The 22,656-nt window shown below is 41.9% G+C and overlaps 1 protein-coding gene across 7 annotated transcripts in view; it reads right to left on the reverse strand.

The window, feature by feature from the left end:
* Nucleotides 1-4,878: 4,878 nt before the first annotated feature.
* Nucleotides 4,879-22,656, reverse strand: part of NDRG1 (N-myc downstream regulated 1) — an 86,908-nt gene continuing 69,130 nt past the window's right edge. For all 7 annotated transcript variants that reach the window (XM_081204872.1, XM_081204873.1, XM_081204870.1 and 4 more), the window contains exons 4-16: nt 21,083-21,188; nt 20,264-20,384; nt 18,435-18,497; nt 16,546-16,606; nt 15,904-15,990; nt 15,223-15,279; nt 14,515-14,618; nt 13,768-13,824; nt 12,436-12,487; nt 11,576-11,623; nt 8,564-8,599; nt 7,946-7,997; nt 4,879-6,530 (exon numbers count right to left, since the gene is read on the reverse strand). In XM_081204872.1, the coding sequence (XP_081060998.1) occupies nt 6,265-6,530; nt 7,946-7,997; nt 8,564-8,599; nt 11,576-11,623; nt 12,436-12,487; nt 13,768-13,824; nt 14,515-14,618; nt 15,223-15,279; nt 15,904-15,990; nt 16,546-16,606; nt 18,435-18,497; nt 20,264-20,384; nt 21,083-21,188 (1,110 nt within the window). In that variant the 3' untranslated portion in view covers nt 4,879-6,264. The remainder of the gene's footprint in view (nt 6,531-7,945; nt 7,998-8,563; nt 8,600-11,575; nt 11,624-12,435; nt 12,488-13,767; nt 13,825-14,514; nt 14,619-15,222; nt 15,280-15,903; nt 15,991-16,545; nt 16,607-18,434; nt 18,498-20,263; nt 20,385-21,082; nt 21,189-22,656) is intronic.

The following is a 22,656-nucleotide window of genomic DNA, read 5'->3' on the forward strand; positions in this document are numbered from 1 at the left end:
ATCAACTAGTCATTAACATCAGCAGTAACATCTAGACCACGGGAGCGTTTCAGCCCTGTTCTTGACTTTGTTCAAATCTAAAACAGCTTTATCTTGTATTCATTTCTTTGAATTTGTGCCACTTAGGTTTGTAAACCTTTTTGTAAAAGCAGCACTAGAATTTTCAGTTGAGTCCTTAACCCTTTATTATTGTGCTTTGCTTTCTTCAAGCTGAGCTTTGTTAAAAACTTGCTATTTAGGTTTTCAAACCTTTTTTGTAAATTCAGTATTAGAAACTGTACTTTTGAGTCCTCAATCCTTTATTACTGTGCTTTGCTTTACCTAAGTCGAGCTGGGATTATAATATATCAGAATTTTGGGGGTTCTACCCCCTTGTTTGAATTTTGGTCATTTAAAGTTTATGATTTTTCTATTTCCTTGAAATAAGGTTTGTAGGCGACATCCCGTTAAGTCTTTGTTCTATTTTAGGTTTTTCTAATTTTTTCCTTAAGCTTTTTGATTTTTATTATTTAGATGATTTCCACAAGATAATATTTATAGTCAATTACTTCTTGTTTCAGGGATTTTCACAGTATTTCATTTGTTTTGTGCAATTTCTCAGTTCCGTGACTGTCTTTTTTCTATTGAGGACACCTGATTGGTCTCAAACCCTCTGTGAGTTAGGGACTTCCCCTGCATGCAAAGACAGGCTCCAGCAGATTGTGTGGACGAGACCAATAGTGGGTCCTATGGTCAAGAAGGCAGGCAGTTTCTGCACGTACAGTAGAGGGAAGTGAGACAGATGGGACTCGCCAACCTAGGAAGGTAGCCCATCTAGGAGAAAGAAAATATCCTTCTCCTTGACCCTAACCCTCTGCTGCCTTGCAGAATACCTTCAGGGGAAGAAAAGAACAAGGAGTAAACCCTACACAAATCCAGAGTCGATTCCTAAGATGGTTGCATGGCATCTTGTAGGTCTCATTCTGGCAACTGCTGCAGCTGAGCTGGTGCCAAACGCATTGCTCTGCTTTCCTCTGGACCAAGTCAGGGAGGTTGAGATGGGGGTCTTGTCGTCAGGGCAGCTCAGGACCTCCGTATACCTGAAGGAACGTCTCCACCTCTATTGCTCAGCCCACTGAAGTCCACCTCTAAGGGTCTTTTGCTGGTTCCCTCACTGCGAGAAGTGAAGTTAAAGGCTAAGGACCTTCTTGGTAGTGGCACCCTCCCTGTGGAACACCCTCCCTTAGATGTCAAGGAGATAAAAGGACTACACAACTTTTAGAAGACATCTGAAGGCAGCCCTGTATTGGGAGGTTTTTGATGTTTTTATATATGCTGCAAGCCACCCAGAGTGGGGAAAGCCAGCCAGATGGGCTAGGTATAAATAAAATTATGATGATGCCCAGGCTTGCATGCGCACTCCATTGTTTCTTGAGACAGTCAGGTACCAGCAACAGTGCTAGATAAGACGATTTGCATGTGGATTGTCCCATATTTATTCTCTGGCTCTCCCAGATTGGCCTGATAAGGACTTTTCTCAGTGTAGACTAGGGTTGGGGGACCTGAACCCCTCCAGCTACTGCTGGACTCCCATTCCTATATTCACGGACCATTGAATTGACACCAAACTGGGAGGGGTGGCTAACACCCCAGAGGACAGGATCACACTTCAAAACGACCTTGACAGATTAGAGAACTGGGCAAAAACAAACAAGATGAATTTTAACAGGGAGAAATGTAAAGTATTGCACTTGGGCAAAAAAAATGAGAGGCACAAATACAAGATGGGGGACACCTGGCTTGAGAGCAGTACATGTGAAAAGGATCTAGGAGTCTTGGTTGACCACAAACTTGACATGAGCCAACAGTGTGACGCGGCAGCTAAAAAAGCCAATGCAATTCTGGGCTGCATCAATAGGAGTATAGCATCTAGATCAAGGGAAGTAATAGTGCCACTGTATTCTGCTCTGGTCAGACCTCACCTGGAGTACTGTGTCCAGTTCTGGGCACCACAGTTCAAGAAGGACACTGACAAACTGGAACGTGTCCAGAGGAGGGCAACCAAAATGGTCAAAGGCCTGGAAACGATGCCTTATGAGGAACGGCTAAGGGAGCTGGGCATGTTTAGCCTGGAGAAGAGGAGGTTAAGGGGTGATATGATAGCCATGTTCAAATATATAAAAGGATGTCACATAGAGGAGGGAGAAAGGTTGTTTTCTGCTGCTCCAGAGAAGCGGACACGGAGCAATGGATTCAAACTACAAGAAAGAAGATTCCACCCTGACAGTGAGAGCTGTTCGACAGTGGAATTTGCTGCCAAGGAGTGTGGTGGAGTCTCCTTCTTTGGAAATCTTTAAGCAGAGGCTTGACAACCATATGTCAGGAGTGCTCTGATGGTGTTTCCTGCTTGGCAGGGGGTTGGACTCGATGGCCCTTGTGGTCTCTTCCAACTCTATGATTCTATGGTCACGCTGGCTGGGACTGTTGCTAGTTGGGAATCCAACAGCTAGAAGGCCGTAGGTTCTCAACTTTGGGTTCCCAGATGTTCTTGAACTACAACTCTCATCATCCCTGACCACTCACCATGCTGGCTAGGAATGATGGCTACTGCAGTGCAATGTCTGAGAAAGGATGCTGTAGACAAATCTGAGCTAGATCCACCCGTGACCTGACTCGATACAGGACAGCTTCCTACGACCAACCCTATTGCAAATCACTTTAAGATGTCACCTAGGAAATCAGTCGCGATTCTCAAGGTTGTCTTCTTCCCAGTTGAAGTTAATGGTTGCACATGCTGCCTTCAACATAGCCAGACCCACCCAAATTAGGCACATCCCTGATTTTCCTGTGTCACTGAAAAAGGTGCATATCCCAGTGTTCATGTAAGGCCTGGCGAGTTTGGAGGTTGCCTTGGGCCTGGTCATCCTAACCTACAGGAGGTGAAGAGTAAATATAAATGTGGTTGTGGGGAAAGTCTTCCAGAGCAGAATACAGTGGTGCCCCGCAAGACGAATGCCTCGCAAGACGGAAAACTAGCTAGACGAAAGAGTTTTCCGTTTTGGAGGTGCTTCGCAAAACGAATTTCCTATGGGCTTGCTTCGCAAGACGAAAATGTCTTGCGAGTTCCTGCGGGGGTTTTTTCCTCCCCCCCCCTTTTTCTAAGCCGCTAATCAGCTGATCCGATAAGCTGATAAGCCGCTAAAAGCCGCTAATAGCGCTAATCCTCTAATCCGTCAATGGGCTTGCTTCGCAAGACAAAAAAACCGCTAGGCGAAGAGAATCACGGAACTGATTCTTTTCATCTTGCGAGGTACCACTGTACATGCTATGCTTGGGAAAGGTCCCATCAGCAGGTAGGTGGGAACAACTCCTACCCGACACCTTGGAGAACCAGCGTCTGTCGATGCAGACTGAATATCATTCAGTATCTTGTCTCCAACCCGTCAGCTGGATACTTCTGGATCCAGAACCCAAACTTATTTCCAACAACTGACCATCAGTGTCTGACTCTGAATATGGGCATTCTATTTAGCATTGTGGCCAACAGCCATAGGTATAGTTTTATCAATCTGCCCAACTAGTGGCCATCATCACTTCTCAGGGTATGCAGTAAATTCTAAAAATGTGCTGTCAACTAGTACTTCCACTTTTCTGTTTTGAAACTACCACCAATTTCCTTCATTGAGTAAACCAGCATTATAGTAACATGGGCTGGGGACAGAGAAATCTATTTGCTCAGCCTGTACAATTCATGTTATATTACCTGCTTTCATAAGCATTTTTTAAAAAAGCTAACTAGTCCAAATGCGTTAGGCTTTGCATTTCACAAATCATTTTATTGGTCTTTTCTATAACCTTTCCGGTGTTCTAGACTCTTTGAGATGGGTTAACCAGAACTGCAGCCATTTTTTATGAAGGAAATTAGGGTCATGCTTTTTCTCTTCTTTTACACTGCTGCCAACTAAGTTGACATTTACAGCAAGCTGTCCATCAAACAGCCATTTTACCTTTCCTGGCCAGAAACAGCAAATCTCACACCATCAGCATTAAAATATGAAATTCTCAACATCAACATGCTTTACACTTGCTTATATTAACCAGGCAACACAATTTTGTTTCCCAGTTTGGATGGTTCTGACTAGTCTGGATCTTGAAAAATTTGTTGGTATCGGCAAACTTACCTATGGCATGGCTCACCCAATCCAGGTCATTTTAATAGTAAAAGTACTACCAAGCTCCAGTACAGAACTAATTTCTCCCCAATGTGAAAATGGTCCATTTATCCTCATCTTCTGCTTCCTGATGTTTAACCCATTGATGATCCATAAGAGAATGCACTCAAGGCAGTTTAAGTGATCCATATAAGTAAAAAGGTAAAGGTAAAGGTACCCCTGCCCATACGGGTCCGACTCTAGGGTTGTGCGCCCATCTCACTTAAGAGGCCGGGGGCCAGCGCTGTCCGGAGACACTTCCGGGTCACGTGGCCAGCGTGACAAAGCTGCATCTGGCGAGCCAGCGCAGCACACGGAAACGCCGTTTACCTTCCCGCCAGTAAGCGGTCCCTATTTATCTACTTGCACCTGGGGGTGCTTTCGAACTGCTAGGTTGGCAGGCGCTGGGACCGAGCAACGGGAGCGCACCCCGCCACGGGGATTCGAACCGCCGACCTTTCGATCGGGAAGTCCTAGGCACTGAGGCTTTTTACCCATAGCGCCACCCACGTCCCATTCCATATAAGTAGTGAGGTGCATTTTCAACCACCAGAGATGGACTTTCTGTTGTGTAGGGTCAACTGAAGTGCAGGGCCAACTGAAGTGGGAGAGTCAAACTCATTGGTTTTTAAATCCTTATCTCAAAGATCACCATCATTTTCAGGACACAAAACAGATGCAAAACCACTGCAAAGTTACAAATTTATTTTTGAAATAAATACAAATAATTCATTAATAAACTTTTCTGAAATAGACAAGTTTCACCTCTCAATTACCATCTGTTCATCCTCTCCGTGAACCACCTAAGAAACTCTGCAGTGGTCATTTTAAAAATAGGTGATTTGCCTACACTACAGCTTAGTTCTCTTTGAAATACCAAAGATATTCCGGTGTAGAGATGCTTGATGTTTTAAATGCTTGATACCCCAAAATCATGAGCCATATTACAAATTGTGAAGTAGAAAATAGAAAGCCAGTGAAAAATAATCTGCAAAAAACAACCACCATTCTATGCTGGAAATCTGTTGCGATGCCCACTGCTCCCCAAAATACAGCTCTGCAGACAACAGGACAGGCTGCAGAATCAATACACCTCTACATTCACAGTCATCAAAATCTCCATTGCAGTCATGCACTTCTCGCTCATGAATAGTGTGGAAAGTATTCATCCAGCACTAGGTCTTAATCCTGAAATGGTAAGGGGCTGACCAACCTGGCAGCTGACTATAGAGCACTTTATAATCATTACACAACTTTTCCACCTTCTAAGACAATTTACTGCTGGTCCCCCAACCACCACACGCATTACCCTAAGTGGCCACAAGGCCAACTGATTTTGCCATCTCCAAACATCCATTTGAAGTCCAAAACATAAGACCAAGTGCTGGCATGCGTTTGACAATAATTTGAACCTTGGCCTTTACTTGCTCAAACAGTTTTAGTTCTAAAAGGAGAAAGACTGCCACTAAATAGCATGAAGGCTTAAGATTTTGTTTGCCTGAAATTGCAATACATTCCCTATTTTAATTATATATATATATATATATAATCATGTAGGAAAACAGGCCTTGAACACTACTCACAAGGCCAGACACAAAATCGCATTCGATTAATATGTACAGATTTGAGTAAATCCACCTTCAACCTGACTTTCAGACTTTTTCTAAAAGTCTCCAGTCATGCATTGTTTTCCCCAAAGCAAATTATTTAAAATCACATTGGGAAAGGGCTTTTTTTTAATAGTGTAAAAAAGGGGGGGGGGCAAGAGATGGATCATCTTCAAAGGCTTTGTTTCTGAACAAGATCCTAGGTAGCTTAGGTTTCAACCTTGGTGATCAAATGCTGTTAGCTTCACCACTGGACAAGTTTTAAAGCAATCTAGAATTAGTTGGAGAACAGAATAGCAGCAACCTCTGTTAAGGGAACAGAGAAACTTGAGATGTCTGCTTTATTGGTCCCTGCTGAACTCTAGGTGGGGGACAGAGTCATGTGTTACAGAAAACACTTTAGGTTAAGTATCAAGATACACAGTAGGTGGTGGTTAGGTCTCACTTCCAATTCAAGCCCCTTTCATTTAACAAGAAACTTCCATCGACTTGGGGCTGGGCTGCTCAGTGTTGTTTGCAGAGTTGGGAGTGAGCTCAATGTGAGTGTCAGTGTGAGCACGACTCCGGACGTTATCGCCAGTGTGGGACCTGCTCCTGGCACCCTCGCCAGTGTGGGCTCTGCTGCGGTTTCCTTCGCCAGTGTGGGACCTGCTCCTGCCCCCTTCGAGGGAGGAGACACTGGAACCAGATGCCGTGCGGGATCTCATCAGTCTGGTCATGCTTGCAGAAGGCACTGCAAAGGAAGTGCAAGTGACGGGTGAAGATTTTTTTTTTTAAGTCCTCCTGTATTGGTTAATGCAAATTATGAGGATCAGTGACCAGAATAGGCAACACACAAGACATAAAATTAGATATGGAAGTGCATGTAATCCAAGGGGTGGGAGAAAGATAAGGTAAAGGGACCCCTGACCATTATGTCCAGTCGTGACCGACTCTGGGGTTGCGGCACTCATCTCGCTTTATTGGCCGAGGGAGCCGGCGTACAGCTTCCAGGTCATGTGGCCAGCATGACTAAGCCGCTTCTGTCGAACCAGAGCAGCACATGGAAACGCTGTTTACCTTCCTGCCGGAGCGGTACCTATTTATCTACTTGCACTTTGACATGCTTTCGAACTGCTAGGTTGGCAGGAGCTGGGACCGAACAACGGGAGCTCACCCCATCGCGGGGATTCGAACTGCTGACCTTCTGATCAGCAAGTCCTAGGCTCTGTGGTTTATCCCACAGTGCCACCAGCGTTCCATAAGGGAGAAAGATACAGAATATTTATAGACTATTAATAAGATACATCAGGGAAGGAAGATGTGCTTGCATGAAAGAGTTTAAGGAAAGCACACAGCCAAGTCAAGGAACAAGACCCTGAAGGAAGATTTGAGGGGAAATTGGCCCAAGTGCCTAGGAACAAAAATGGATTGCAGCAGGAAGTGGATTAAGAAGGGAGGTTTGAAAGCCTAAGGACAGTAAACCACAGTGCTGAGGTCAAAAGTGGCACTGGGATGTATTTGTGTGTGTGTGATGCATATGTGAGGCACTGTGGTGTAGTAGTTAGGGTGCTGGACTACTGAGTACAACTCAGCCATGAAGCTTGCTGGGTGACCTGGAGCCAGTCACTGTCTCTCAGTCTCACCTACTTCACAGAGTAAATCAAAAAGTAAATCTAAATCAAGAAGCAAGACTGGGAGTTCTGAATAGCACAATCATGAGGCGGATTCAAAGTGTGTTGACCACAACGTACTTAGAACTCCCCTTCAGACCTTTCCGCTTGATATCGGAAGGTCTAAGCCAAGCAGGCACATGTAGAGATGTGAGTGGTGCAGCTTGTGTACATTCCATCTCCCCAAATGTATATAATAATAATATTTATTCCCCCGCCCATATGGCTGGGCTTCCCCAGCCACTCTGGGCGGCTTCCAACAAAATATTAAAATACAGTAATGTTCACCATAAACACCTGAACATGGCTAATGTGCTGCTCCAGTTTGGGACAAAGCTGATATCCCTTTAAGGGAGTCCAATACCGATGCACCCAAACTTGTACATTTAAAAACCCAACAATTCTGGAACATAACTTTCGCCAACAAGAGAGATCTGTTTAGCATGGCAGCTTAAGAGGACACTGCACATTTATTTTGAAACAAACGTGTACTTACTGTATCCCATGCCCTGTATGAAGTACTTGAAAGCTTCAGCGAGCTTTGCAGGCTGTTAAAAGAAAATAGCACATTTTTTTACAAAGTTGCAAGTTACCAATGGCAAACTGTTTTCTGTTTTGGACTCTAATCTTCCAGTAACAGTAAACCATGGAAATTTGAAAATGCTACTATGGCATGTTATCACTGCTAGGCCAGAAGCCAATTTTCTTTAAAAAGTGTGTCCTTGTTAAAACTCCTGCTAGTGGGTACACATAACTGAGCAAGAAGACTGGAGGTTTTGATGTGCGTTGCATCATTGTAGAGAGAAGTGCAATGCATCTATGGTGACTTTTTATAGAGAGGGTAGGGACCACCATTTGGAGGGCAGGGCTACCATGGAAGCATTTTAGAAAGGATGTATATTTTAGAAAGCGGTTGCAAACAGAGTTTGGCATTCTGTAACAGGGTCTCTAAGAAACCCATCACTGCAAAGCTATAGTACTCAAGGCCAAACCAGTAATACTAGGTTTTAATTCGTAGCAGAGGGTGATTTCACTCTTGTCACCGTGTTACCCACACTTTCAAACATTCGGGACTTCCCCACCCCAGCATGCATTCTCTTTAGTAAGATCTTACCTGAGAAACCTGAGGAAGACCACCACAGTCAGCCATCTGCAAAAATTAATAAAAGCATCAATCAATCATTTATTGTGTTTGACTAAAAGCCATTACAAATTCAGTTACAGATCCAGCAAGTCAATTAAAACCTTTTAAAAGAAATCCAGAGATATACATCCATTTACAATAAGTCAAATTAATTTATCACTTTTAAAGTCTACAGCATTGTCTTTTATATAGCTAGCACAAATACTTTTAACAGCTTTAGCAAATAGGGCTGTTTTGTGTGACAAGCAGATCACAGTCAGATAATAGCCAATGTATTTTCACTTCAGGGTTCTGTCCCAGTAGCGGTGCCAGCATCTGTTCCAATAATCTCTTGGGGATTTTGATAGAGCTGAGAATGGAGTATATGATGAGGGAGATCTTCCTACTTCACCAACCCTACAAATACAATGTCTTAAATGCCTTAGAACATTTATATATCTTTCACCTAAGAGTGAGATTAAAATATATGTCTAAATGCGGGTTCTTTTTGTGTTGAGGAGTTACTTATTAAAGAATCCTATTTTGTTATGCCAGATCTACAATCTACTCACAAATTCCCTCCAACCCCCCAGTAGCGCCTAAGACTAGGGTGGATAAAAATCAATGTGTTTTTTTAAAAAATTGATTTTTAAAAATTTAAAGTGGATTTTTAAAATAAAATGCTTTAGGAGGCAAAATCTTTCTAAAGATAGTTTTCTATTTAAGTGACATTATAGTCCAAAGGCTATTCATCAGGAAATAACAATTTGTTTGAAGTTTTTCATGTGTGCTAACACTCAGTCTAATTTTTTTTTTTTGTTTAACCACATTGGTTAACAAACATGGATACATATGCTATAATGCTATTGTTTTAGTTAAATTGTTTATTATTAAGGAAATGATTATTTTTCTCCTTCCAATAAAGCACAGCAGAAAAGTTATCCAAATATAAACAATAATTTCATAATTATCTGTCTATGTATTTCTGATAGTATAACCAAATCAGTCATTTTTGATGTAACTGTAAAAACTACTCTGGAAATTTATTATTCCAAAAACGAAACCTTCCTCTGGTTGTAAATATTAAGAGGATGCCAGCAAGGTTGAACCTTTCTGTAAACAAATGATTTAAATCAAATCTTACTGACTAGTATTTTAAATCAAATCCACCCTGCTTAAGACTCATACTTTTGTATTGACATGTGTGAAAAGGAGTTTCACATAAGAAAAGCACAACTTCAGATTTCATTTGAGGGCAAAGTGCTTCTGTTTTGAGGAGGATGCAATAGCCTTCTTGGGATAATGCTTGTGCAAGATGTCGATGGAAAGGGCAGGAGATGTGCAGATGCCAGAGCGTGTACACAGGAAGAATTTAGGCTTTTTGCAAAGACATACCAAATTAGAATCGGGCAGACTTTTTTTTTAAAGGCCTTTACAATTAGAACAGTGTTTCACTGTGGTACAGATGTCACAGTGTCCTTTTGTAGATTAGTGACAAGCATGTTAAATCCCTTGGCTGTTCTGGGAGCATAACATTAATCTGTAACCTCAGGGAGGGGATCATCCCCTGAATGTTGTTGACCAATAAACTTGCTCTTCATCAAGAATGAGATGCTCAGCTTTTACTAACAAGGGCACTGCAACTCAGCGGTGCAATCCCACAGAAAGCAAGAGGTCGGGGCTCATCATACACAAGGCCACTTTGCTTCTGGGGAGGAAGTAATTCACCTTGTCCAGAAGCAGATTCTGCACATTACTGCTTAACAGACTGTTTTAGAGTGTACATGTTGTTTTTATTTATTTCTGGACTGGATGGGAACATGGGATGGGAGTGTGCTGAAAGTGAAGGATATGAACATTAAATGATAACAAATTCCTCAGTGAGCAGCTAGACACAAAATGACCTCATGCAACTAAACTACCTCACGCAAGGCAGTGTCACGTGCTACTTTCCCTAATAGTAACCAGAATGCAGACATAAATTGGAGACAGATTAAATTTACAACGTGTCCAATCCTGGGGTAACTGAAATTCAGCACACTTATCCATTCTCATAAAAAGAGGATGGAAGCATCTAGTGGAGACCACTATTTCTCAGTTCCTCACCACAAGTCCAACAAGGAAATGCCAATGAGGGTAAAAGCTGGTTTGCTTGCAAATAAAAATCAGTATATTCGGGTAAACTAATGATCTTACATATGATGAAAGAGGCAGCCAGGATTACTGATTACCAGGATTACCAGTTCAGACTTTGATTTGACAATATTGATATAGACAGCTCTCACACTGGGCAGTCTTTAGATGCAGAAAGGCTTTAAAACAGGGTTCTCTAATATCTGATCTCTTAGATGTTCAGCTACAACTCCCATCACCTGACCCATTGGTCACGCGGGTTGCAACTGATGGGAGTTTCAAGTCCAACAACTTCTGGAGGGCCACAGGCACCCCACCCCTGCTGTTGATTAAATGGTTTGAATTATACAACAGCATTACTATAGGATACAGGACATTCAAATAACCAAACTGTCAAACACTGGGAAAACTCCATCAAAGGCCAAGGACTTAAGCTATTTTCACCATCTTTGGCATGGTACAGATATATCTTCTCACCAGCCAGGGGGCAACAATGGGAGGAGATGAACTGCTGGAGTTCATTATATGACCTTCTGAAACTAACTACTGGCAGGATTAAAATCCATTATGGAATGAGTTTCTGGATGTAGTACTGGTAGCATTATCATCGTTTGCTGTCTAACAATGCTTACAGTCCTAATGCATGTACAAAAACATAGGACAGCCATTATGTCTATAGTAGAGCAAAGGGGTGGGGGCCTTAATGCCGCTGCAACTTTCTCCCCTACAGAAAGTGCTTTTTTACAGCTGTTATCTACAACATTCCCTGTCTAAGCAAGACACTTCCCAACAAGCAGCAGTCACTGTGTTTAAATACTCTAGAAAACACGAACTCCTCTGATTCTGGAGAAAAGTGCTTATGTTTATTACCTTTAAGAGTGTGGTCTTTGTTGGGTCAAGTTTAGCATTGCAGTCAACCTGTTTGGAAAAGGGAGGGGAGAAGAGTGAGCTTTATTTTTACGCTTAACACAAAAATGTTTGCAACACAGCCCTTATGGCTCTGACTGCAAAATGCCTCAGGAAGCAAAGACCCGCAAAGGCATCCCGCAACCTCCAAGCAGTGATACTGCAGATAGAAGGGAGCCTCCACAATGTGGTTAAGCCTGCAAACCATAGAATTAAGGACCAAGCTACACGTGATGCTAGTTGTATCACTGGTAGCTGTATTAAAACCAGAAACATTAGGAGCAGGGACACACCAACACCAATTGGGACTACGGTGCTTGGGGTTTAACCCTGTATGTGTGCGTGTGTGCGCACGCGTGTGTGTGCTAGCGTGCTAAAAGGAACCCTGGATAAGCTGTCATTTTCCAGACTTTATTGTCCCATCTGCAAATTGGAAGTACGGGCCACCTTACAGATTTGCTTAGAACAGCACTATAAATCACTTTGAACTTAGGAGATAAAAAAGATTCAATAATTAAAAAATTGATTGGTACAGTGGTACCTCTGGTTACGTACTTAATTTGTTCCGGAGTTCTGTTCTTAACCTGAAACTGTTCTTAACCTGAGACATCACTTTAGCTAATGGGGCCTCCCACTGCTGCTGCGTGATTTCTGTTCTCATCCTGAAGCAAAGTTCTTAACCCAAGGTACTATTTCTGGGTTAGCGGAGCCTGTAACCTGAAGCGTCTGTAACCCGAGGTACCACTGGATTACAGTGCAATCAATGTAATGGATTCCCAGCAATGGATTATTGTTACACACCTCTAAAGCTAATCTGTACGTACCACAGCATCAACTGCAGGAGAGCTGTCTCCAACCACCAACAGTGAAGGGCACCTGAAAGGAAATAACTGAAATTGCAGTCATTGCTATATAATTCACTCTCAATATACAAGATTTCTAAAACAAAAGTTTTTGTAACAAATTACTGAAGAAACAGACAGCTTCTGTATAAACCACAGAATCTCAAGATATTTGTTGGTGAGTTAACTGTCACTAAGAGGAATGCACAGAACTATTTGAAGCTGGAGCCAGCATATAGCTCAAAGAAATAATCCCCAACACTCTGGACCCAATTTCTTGCAGTACCGAATTACTTTGCAATAGCAAAAATACATAATCCAAACAAACAAATGAACCTCAGCCCCAAAGTAACAACGAGCAGGAAGAGAGGACATGGAACTATGAGAAGGGTGAAAAATAACTAGACAAACATCCCTTAGCGAGTTGTGTATCAAAGCAGAAAACAGTAAGGCAGATGTGATGAAACTGTCTACACCAGGCATAGGCAAACTCGGCCCTCCAGATGTTTTGGGACTACAACTCCCATCATCCCTGACCACTGGTCCTGTTAGCTAGGGATGATGGGAGTTGTAGTCCCAAAACATCTGGAGGGCTGAGTTTGCCTATGCCTGGTCTACATTCCAACAAGGTGGCTTGTGGGCACCTGATGTTACCCTTAATGGTAGCTGTCACTAAATCACAGTAGTTAAAGATTCTATTTTGCTTCTCAAGCCTTAAGCAAATGTTTAGTTTCTTACCCATTTACAGCTAAGCTTTCATGATAATGTTTTGCACAACTTGCCATACCATGACACTTGTTTCTCAAGTCACAGCTCACTGCTGTGTACCTCAGTAACTGGGACAGTCCAGGAATAAACCACATACATCTCTAAGCGGTTAAGTCCTGTAAGCTTCGGTTTGTTGAGACATCAACAAGGTAGGAGATTAAGACATGCCCATGGCACGTTCTTCATAAATGAGATTAAAGTGCAAAGTATTCCCTTCCTTCTGTTTGTTCAAATTAATACTTGAAATGGTATAGAAGAAATAGCTGAGGAAGGAGGAGCTTGATTGGGTATGAAAAGGAGGACAAGACACAGTCATAAAGAGCCCTTTGAAGATGATACTACAATTATAGCTGGTATGTCTAGGGCATTGTGCCTCTTGATTCTGCCACTGAAATTCTTGCTATCAATTTAGTGGCAAAAAAAATGGCAACCATGAGAATTATACAATCAGTTTGACATACCAGTTTTATCTATAGATTTGTTTCAGAAATTAGCCACAACCAGATGACTACAACAGAATTAAAATGGAATATGAAAAATCCTTACTGTAGAGTTACAACAGTTGTTCCAGGTATAGGCCGCTCAATGTCTAGATCTCTTCGGCTGAAGAAAAAAAAATGAACAGGAGACAAGTAAGCAGAAGTCTTCCATTTAACTTCTAAGCACTGTTCCTATAAAAAGGCAAGGAGAAGCCATAACTCAGAGTTGATAACATGCAATTTGAGGGCCACATGGAGTCCCTAAGGCATGTGGTCCATGGATGCCTGTCAGAGTTGGGCTCTATTTCAGCTTTCAGTTCTTCGAAAAGACCTAAATATGTCGGATACCACCACAGCAAGTCCATCTGACAAAGCTCATGTTTAGAACGAAGATTGTGCTAGCAGCGGTCTTCAAGAGGGATCTTTGGCCCTCCAGACACTGCTGACCTATGATTCCAGTCTGACCCCATTAGCATGCCACTGATCCAGGGACATAGGAAGCTGCCTTATACACAATCAGACCATTGGTCCATTTAGCTCAGCATTGTCTACACTGACTGTCAGTGGCTCTCCAGAGTTTCAGAAAGGGGTCTCTCCCAGCCTAACCTGGAGATGGTGGGATTGAATCTGGAACCTTTTCCATGCAAAGCATATGCTCTACTACTGAGCTATGGCCCCTTTAACAAAATCTGGAGGGCCCAAGGTTCTTCATTGCGGATTCTGGAAGACTTCAAGGCATTCTGTGGCTGATTGGACTCAAATGGGTGCAGCTTGTTATCCCAAGTAATCCAGATGATCCCCAATAGCAGATTACCTGTTGTATGAGTTGACAAAGAGATGCAGATTGTTTTGATTCATATCATTGATGATGTGCTGGCGGTAAGTATGCATCAAATCCTGATGGTTGTGAATCTCTTCCTAAATTCAAAAAAAGCTCTCATTATATTTGGTAGATCAATACCGGCTTTTTATAACAGCTAAATGTTCTTTTCCAAGTGCTCCCTATACATCCGTAATCCCCATCCCCTCCAGACAGTAAAATACTTGACAGTAAAGTATGCAACATGGAGCCCTGTCTCCGAAAGCTAAACAGCAACATGCTACAGTGGGCTATTTTTCAATAGACGTTTTAGAACAGTAACATTAAAATAGCAGTTGAACTCCTGCCAGTATTGCCACATTTCAGTTACACAAACTGCCTGGTGTCTAAATCTTCCAGGTTTAATGTAGCGCTCTTAAATTTCAACATCAGAACCCACAAGGAGCAAAGTGCACAAGCTAAAGCCTGTCACCATTTAAAAGCAGAAGTCTTTATGAGGTGAGGGGCGAGGAATTCTGTCCAAGGGATTAGCATAATAAAGCCTACTAAAATGTAAACAGATATACCTGCCCATTTCCTTAAGTATCAGAATTCAAAACACTGCTAAGATACTGCTGCATGTCAGTTGCTAGTACCTTTTCCCTACATAAGAAAGGCAACAGGAGGAGTCCTCAAAATCTGAATGTTATAAAACACACTTACCTTGCTAAAAAGATGTGAGATGACCATATCTGGCAGTGCATGAGCCCATCCAGAAATCTACAGAATTCAGAAAAATATGCATTAGGACAGTTCACACTGTCTTGCACAGCGGTCTTTCATACTCCAGTGGTTGACAGTCAACCTCACCACACACAAAAACAAGTCATAGTCAAATTACATATCCAATTCATGCCATGCTAGAGAAATTACTTTGAGTACTGTGTTAACCATTCATTCATTAGACCTTTTAAGGGTATGTGTTTTGTGTGTCACTATGGCTCCCATATTGCCATGAGTTTGTAGGATCAATCAACTTTAAGAACATAATGATTTGCTCAGAATCTACCACAACAGAAATTGCACCAGTTTAACCATTTGCTGATGCAATTCAATGTATAAAAATCGTGGTGTTCAATGTAAATTTAACTCCATCATGCAATGCACTTGTGTTTCAAAGCCAATCTGGAACTAATGTACAGTTGTATCAAAGCGACTTCAAAAAGGATGCCTATCAACATGGATTTTTCCAATCAGTCAATGAAGGGGAGATTACAAATTCGTATAGGTCTCAGGGGTATGCTTGGGTGCCGGTGCAAAATCTTTCCAATGACAAGCATTTGGTATTTTATGAAAAAGAATTAACATGTTTTAAAATTAAATTTAAAAGATGCAGTATCTTACCTTAGTTGCTGCCCAGTCCATCCATCCTTCAGCACATGGGTTGACATTAATAAGAACGAGTCCTTCCACCATATCAGGATGATTAAGCTGCAAATTGAAGAGTCATGTGAACAAACATGCAGATGCACTGAAGTAGCAAACAACAGGGAATATTTTGCTTTTAGGAAATCAATTTGGGGGAAAACACAGAGCCCTTTTCAATTTGAAGGCCTGTGAAAGGTGAAATTTCTCTTTGTAAAGGTACCTTAACCTATCTGTTTTCAGTCACTGTGTTCAAGTGGAGAGAACTAAATTTAATGTAAATAACTAGGGCAAACTAAGGCAGATCATCTGCCAATTAATCCTGGACTAGCAGGAATCAGAGCAAAATTTTCAGTGGGGCCATGTGCAAAATTTGAACAGTAGTTTAGCGTGTGGTTTGGATAAATTTGTTCCCTGTGCTTTTGTTACCCAGATGTTAACATACCAAAAATGCAAGGAAGTTATGGACTTTGATTTTTAAAACAAGCCATGCACTAGCCAGTTTTCATTCAGCATGACAGAAGCTGTAAAACCACTGAAAGCATAGACTCTGGAAATTGGCAGGCAATAGCATCGAGATTTTAAACCCTTACCCACCATAGAAACAAGCAAACAACTTACAGCAAATCTGGTTAAGATGTAGGCACCAGCTCCAGTTCCCATTCCAATCACACTTTTCAACCTACATAAAGAAATTATGAATAATGGTTTTTAAAAAGGTCTGATTTCTAACAGCAACCCCCCCCCCCCAATTTCCAAACATACCCATTTTACATTAAGCTACACTGAATAGCAGCTCCATGTCTGTTCAGACATGTTAAAACAAATAGCACTGGCCTGTCCTCATGCAGCGTATCAGCCACAGTATTACTGTTACTAATTACTATTCTTACTCAGAGTTTGCCATGAGGTCCCAGGTACGGTTTCAACAACTGAATACACAATATTAAAACCAGATAAAACAGATTACAGTCAGGAGAATAAGGTGGCTCCTAATACATATTGTGTATCAATGGTCCCAAGAAGAGTTGCATCTTCAACATCCAACATAAACTACATAATGAAGGTGCCCAGATACAACCCTTTGGGGAGGTAATTCCAGAGTTTAGGGGCTGCCAAACAATGTGCTCTCCTGGGCTGCCACCCCCTGTACTTCTAAGGTGACCCAAAGGGAAGGAGGTGGGGCCTATGTGAGAACCTTGAACTGGCCCAGCAACCATTGCAGCTGGGTTAAAACAGAGGTTGTGCAAGTTCTAAATGGAACCCAGGTCAATGAATTGCTGCTGCACTTGACATTTCCAAGTAATAATCCAATGTGGAAGCTACCAGAGCACAAGAGTGCAGTGGCAAAGTCATCTCTGTGTAAAAGGGGATGTAGCTGGTGAACCATCTGTAGCTCAGAAAGGGCACTTCTAGCATACTGACCCTCCAGTAGAAAGTTGGATTCACGAGTTTTCCCCAAGCTACAAACAAGCTCGTTCTGGGAGAGTGCAATCCTGCCCAGAACAGGCCATCTCTCCATCTCTGGGACTAAAGAACAGGATACAACTTCAATACTGTATAACCCTTATGCCACGCACCCAAATAGGCATGGTGCACACTACTAAATATACACAGGGTTGGAAAGAAGTTGCCTACACGTGTTAGCATAAGTAATTCAGATTGGGTTAATCCATTGCCTGTGCTTCACAATTCTGCCCTACAGGACATAGCCAGTTTCACATGAGGGCAATTAGAAGTATGGAAAGTTGTATTTGGTTTGTATTTGTCTTGGTAACTAACCATAGAGACATGAGGCACTCAATGACCATTTGTTTTTCAATATTTAAGTGATAATAAGCTATGCCAAAACCAAGTACCAGTTTCCAGCAATGCATAATTCAATTTAACTACTAAATTACTAAAAATGTTCACAAGGCAATCTTCAGAATCTGTAGTGTCTCTTGACTAGACCAGATAGAATCCAAGAGTAAAGGAGAAGCAAAACATTTCACAATGGCAGTGTGCCAAACAATGTCAGTGGGGGGGAAAAACAGTAGATAAACAAAATGAACTCTTATTTACTACAAGCCGATCACCATCTTTATTTAGACAATCACATTTTCTCCATTGCCAGTAACTTCTGTAGCCCATAGGTGGGGCCATAGGTGCCCAAGCACCCACAAAATTCCCCTTGAAGGGGCTGGGCACCCACAAATTTCAGTGCCAGGGCCTTGCACGTTGCATGGCACTCACAGACCCTGGCACCCACGGTCATGGAGCCAAGTTGGTGCTCCTGCTGTAGCCACAGTGATGTGGGTTCCCTGTACAGCCAGACTACAGAAAGATTCGACATACAATGGATTCCAGAGCCACTACACTTCAAATAAGCCCTACAGAACTCAGCAAGGTAGAAATAAGCATGACAGAGTCCACTAAGTGGTAAACTCAGGCAGCCATGGAATACTGTCATGCAATGGGAAAGTTACTTTTTTCAATCTGCACTGAAAACCCTGAGTGATGCTACTTACCCAAACTGTTTCAGAATTCCAGGAAGCATTTCAGCCAGTTGATCCATTGAAGGGTACATGTATCTGCAACAGTGAGGATTGAAGACACAATTTAGCCAAGGTTCAGTTGCCTTCTAAAAAGGCAATGTACGAACAAAGCACCGGAACTCATTCAACACAAGTTTGGTGCTAGAGAACAAACTATACCCGTTTACCTCCACTGGGGCTATAATCTGCAAGACAAATGCATAGCTGTCAAGTGTCCCTTATTTGAAGGGACAGTCCCTTATTCCAGCGCCATGTCCCGCTGCTGTCCCTTATTGATGGATGTCCCTTAAATGTCCCTTAAAGGATGTCCCTTAAATTTCAAAGGAAGCAGCTCCTCTCCCTCCCTCCCTGCCGGCCAGGGAGGAGGGAGGCTCCAACTGTGTTGCTTGGCTGTGTTGCTCACCCAATAAGAAGTCTAAGAATGACTGGGGGGTGGAGTTTACATGCCTTGTGTGTGGCTAGTTAATGCAAGCTGAGGGGTTTTTGAATTCTGGATGCCATTTTGTTGCACGTGCTGCTGCAAACTTTGCAGTGCAAAGCCAGGCCGGGGAGCCATCTTAAGTTGAGGCTGCATAGGCCTTGTGGTGCATGTGATTCAGATTCTATTCAGTTGAACCTCTGGTTACAAAGTTGGTTGGACAGTGTTCTCGAAGCTACCAGCATGAGTTTGACCAGACTGCAGGAGGACAGGAAGACTGGAGTGCCTGGAACAGGTGAGGCTGCAGGTCCCTTATTTTGGCTGCTGATCCCTTATTTTCAAGGCTGCTGGTCCCTTATTTTCAAATCTGTAAGTTGACAGCTATGCAAATGTTCTTCAGAAGCAAAATGTCAGGTTTAATTAGCTCAATTCATACATACTGTGTGCCAGGTCACTTCATTAATATTAGTATTATTTCCATGTTTTGGAACTGAGGTTGACTCTACAGCAATAGTTCCATTCCCTCATTCTAGAATAGCTAGGATTAACCTTGACAATAGATAATTGCCATTGTGACATTACATATATAGGCAGGTGGCCAAGAACAGCAGATGGGACGCACACATGCAAGAACTTTGTGGACAGAACATTATTCATTCATAAAACTGCAGCATGCACACAGCAAGTTATGTTTCTAGGCAGATACATTTCACCGGTGGCAGGGAGCTGGGATGGAATATGTTTGCTTGCTACCACTTAATATGTGAAGCAGCCCTGAAAAGCCTGTTATTCTGGACTGGTTCAAAACTCCCAAATTATTCATATGGCAACTCTCACCATGAAGCATGTTACTCCAGGAAGAAAAGAAAGAAAAGGCTGGCATTTGCAAGAAGAAGGGATGCAAGACCATATACTTTCGGCACCATAAGGAGCAATTTTGGACAAAGATGTATCTCCACTACCAACAGTTTTTAATTCCTCTGTGCCCTTCCCCCCCTCACCCTCCAAACATACCTACAGTCTCATGTGTTCATGCTGTCAATATTCAATGAAGTATTCATGTCACCTAAAGTTTATCCCTAAGAATGATTTATGAAATCTGTCCGCTCTTTAAAATCATCCTCCAAGGGTCTGCTCAGGGTACCTCCCATATTCAGAGTTTAGGCATGTGGCTACTGGAGACAAAGCTATCTCTGTAGTGAAGCCCCAGTGATGAAATTCCCTTCTCTGGAAATGTCCAGCCGGGGCCAACTCCATTATTATTATTTTCTACTGTGTTAAAGAGGGTTTCATTTAGTGGGCTTTAACGGAAGATTGAATTTTGTTTCCTTTTCTCTTTTAAACTGGATTTCATATTACTGTGCAGTAAGTTTGCAGAACTTACCCAGGTGGAAAAGAGGCTGCCCCATCTTGCTGTCCAGGTGCATCCACGTGGCAGACTGCAAAATGTTGTGTGATTTCTTGCATGTCTTCAAAATTGAAGAGGGGGTTGAAGCAAGTTTTGTCTTTAAGGAAGAAGGGTAGAGCAAGAAGAGAAGGTAGAAACATCAATGAGAGAACAGCAGTTGTCAGTCCTTGACACTTTGCAAATTGAGACCTTCATCCCCCAAATCTCGAAACAAGGAGTTCACTTAGACAAGTTATTCTTTTTTTTAAAAAAGAGAGGAAAAAGTAAGTTTGCTTGATAGGTACCAAGTAAAAAGAGGCCTTTCAAATCAATGCCACTGCTCTAGTTCTATGTGTTTTTGTAGCACAAGTTCTAAGAGCAGGTTTTCATAAAGGTTTTACCATTGTCTATTTCAGTTCATGCCTCATTTATATTTGTTTTATATGGTCCTAAGCAAAGTGCTAAGGACCAGATTAAACAAATATACAGTAGGAAACACAGCACTGCTGCCATGAGCTGCCATACGTCTGGATTTTCCTGGACGTGTCGCCCAGACACTGCTGCCCACTGTAGTATTCTGGGTATGTCTGGAAAATGCTTTGGTGCATGTAGAAGTTGGACCTGCTTAAAAGAGTGCTTAATTACTGTGCAGGCAATGTATATAAATCAGCAAATGCAGTCCCATGGATCAGTATGGATAAGAAGAACTAAGCTAGAATTAATGCACTTTGTCACAAGAGAAGCAGCTCTTTGTGCACACTTGTTATGAGAGCAGCGAAGGCGTGCTCCACCTTGCTGATACATTATCACACTTACGATTGAGTCCAATATCATGGTATGTTAGAATGGCAGGCCTATTTCCTCGGGGAGTCCCACACATGGTAACATGGACAGAGCCATGTACTGTCTCAATATCTTGTTCCTGTAGGGGAGAGGGGGACCATTAGTAGGCAGCAAAAATAAGGATTTTACATTCAACAAAATGGTACCTTAATTAACCATCAGATAGTTACCTAGCACCACTTTTGACTGGTGTTGAATGGATCTATTTACTACTACCAGAATTTCCAGTAGTAAATCCTTCACTTTTCACTGATTGGCTACCAACTTGCACTTTCAAATGGTGCAGAATTCCTTCACAGGACTATAACAATTTTGTTTAGACATCAATTGCCCGCAGTTCGCTACATACATATGCTAAAAAGACTACTGTGTGCTAGCAACTCAAAACTGATACCGTGATTTGAGTACTTAATTCTGCAATCTAAACTAGGAAAATGAAGCCTGTGAACACAATCACAGTGGAACACTATCAGGACCTTGTTATGCTGAAAATATTCAGCAATTACATTGCTTATTCTAGCAAGGGAATGGGTCTAAAGGCATATGATATAGCAATCCTGCTGAAGCAAAGTGGACCTGGTAGAAAGGTTGAAAATAAAAATATTTGTCCATTAGAAGTATTGGCTTTAGGATACATAGGACTTCTTGTAGGATCTACAAAAAAATAAACAAGTATTCTTGTCCACTGCCAGTCCTGCAACCAATAATAGTTTTTCAAACGGTTGTCTGAAATTATTATGTACACATTTAGAAAGCTGCTACCTACACTGTTGACTTCTACCTTCCTGTGGTAAAACTGTATATGTATATAGGACAGATTTCTTCATACAAGAATAATCACCCCTGACAAATCTACTGCTACTCTCTAGTAATCTATTTGCTACCATTACTGTCTAGTATTAGTGTAAGAACTGCTTAGAAGTAGGTCTGACCTCACCCTACAAATTACAGCAATTTAGTAATTTTACTTGCTATGAAAATTTAAAACAGACATCTACAAATACCTTCCACTCCACAACATGCTCTTATATGTAGACAGAAAAGTGCCCATTATGCAATTGTTTGACAATCAAAACCTCTCACAATTTAGAATTCTGAAAGGCTGACATTACAAACTGTAGGATACAATTTGTTTACCAAGCATCTTTTCCTTGCTGCACATAAACCTTAGAAACAGAACGCTCACTCAAGGTCACATAACTCAAGAGTGTACCTCTCTGCATCTAGGATTCCATAACCTTAAGAAACTGACAGACCATAAAAGGATGCTTCATCTTACTCCAAAGTTTTATCACATATAAAGCACTACAGTATACAAATACTGAACACCCATATCAGTCTTTAAAGAAGAACTATACATTTTAGTTTTTACTTTACTTTTTCCCACTGGAAGTACTTACAGCATTATGTAATAAATAGGCAGTATCTTCCACATCCAGCACCATTTTTAGACAGTGCAGTTTGATATTAATCTCAAGGAGTCCAGAGAGAAATAAGGATCAGATTTTACTTGGACCCTATGGTAAGCTGGGTTATATAGCCAAGCT

The sequence above is a fragment of the Podarcis bocagei genome (genome assembly GCF_964188305.1).
Source record: "Podarcis bocagei genome assembly, chromosome: 8".
NCBI classification, from domain to species: Eukaryota; Metazoa; Chordata; class Lepidosauria; order Squamata; family Lacertidae; genus Podarcis; species Podarcis bocagei.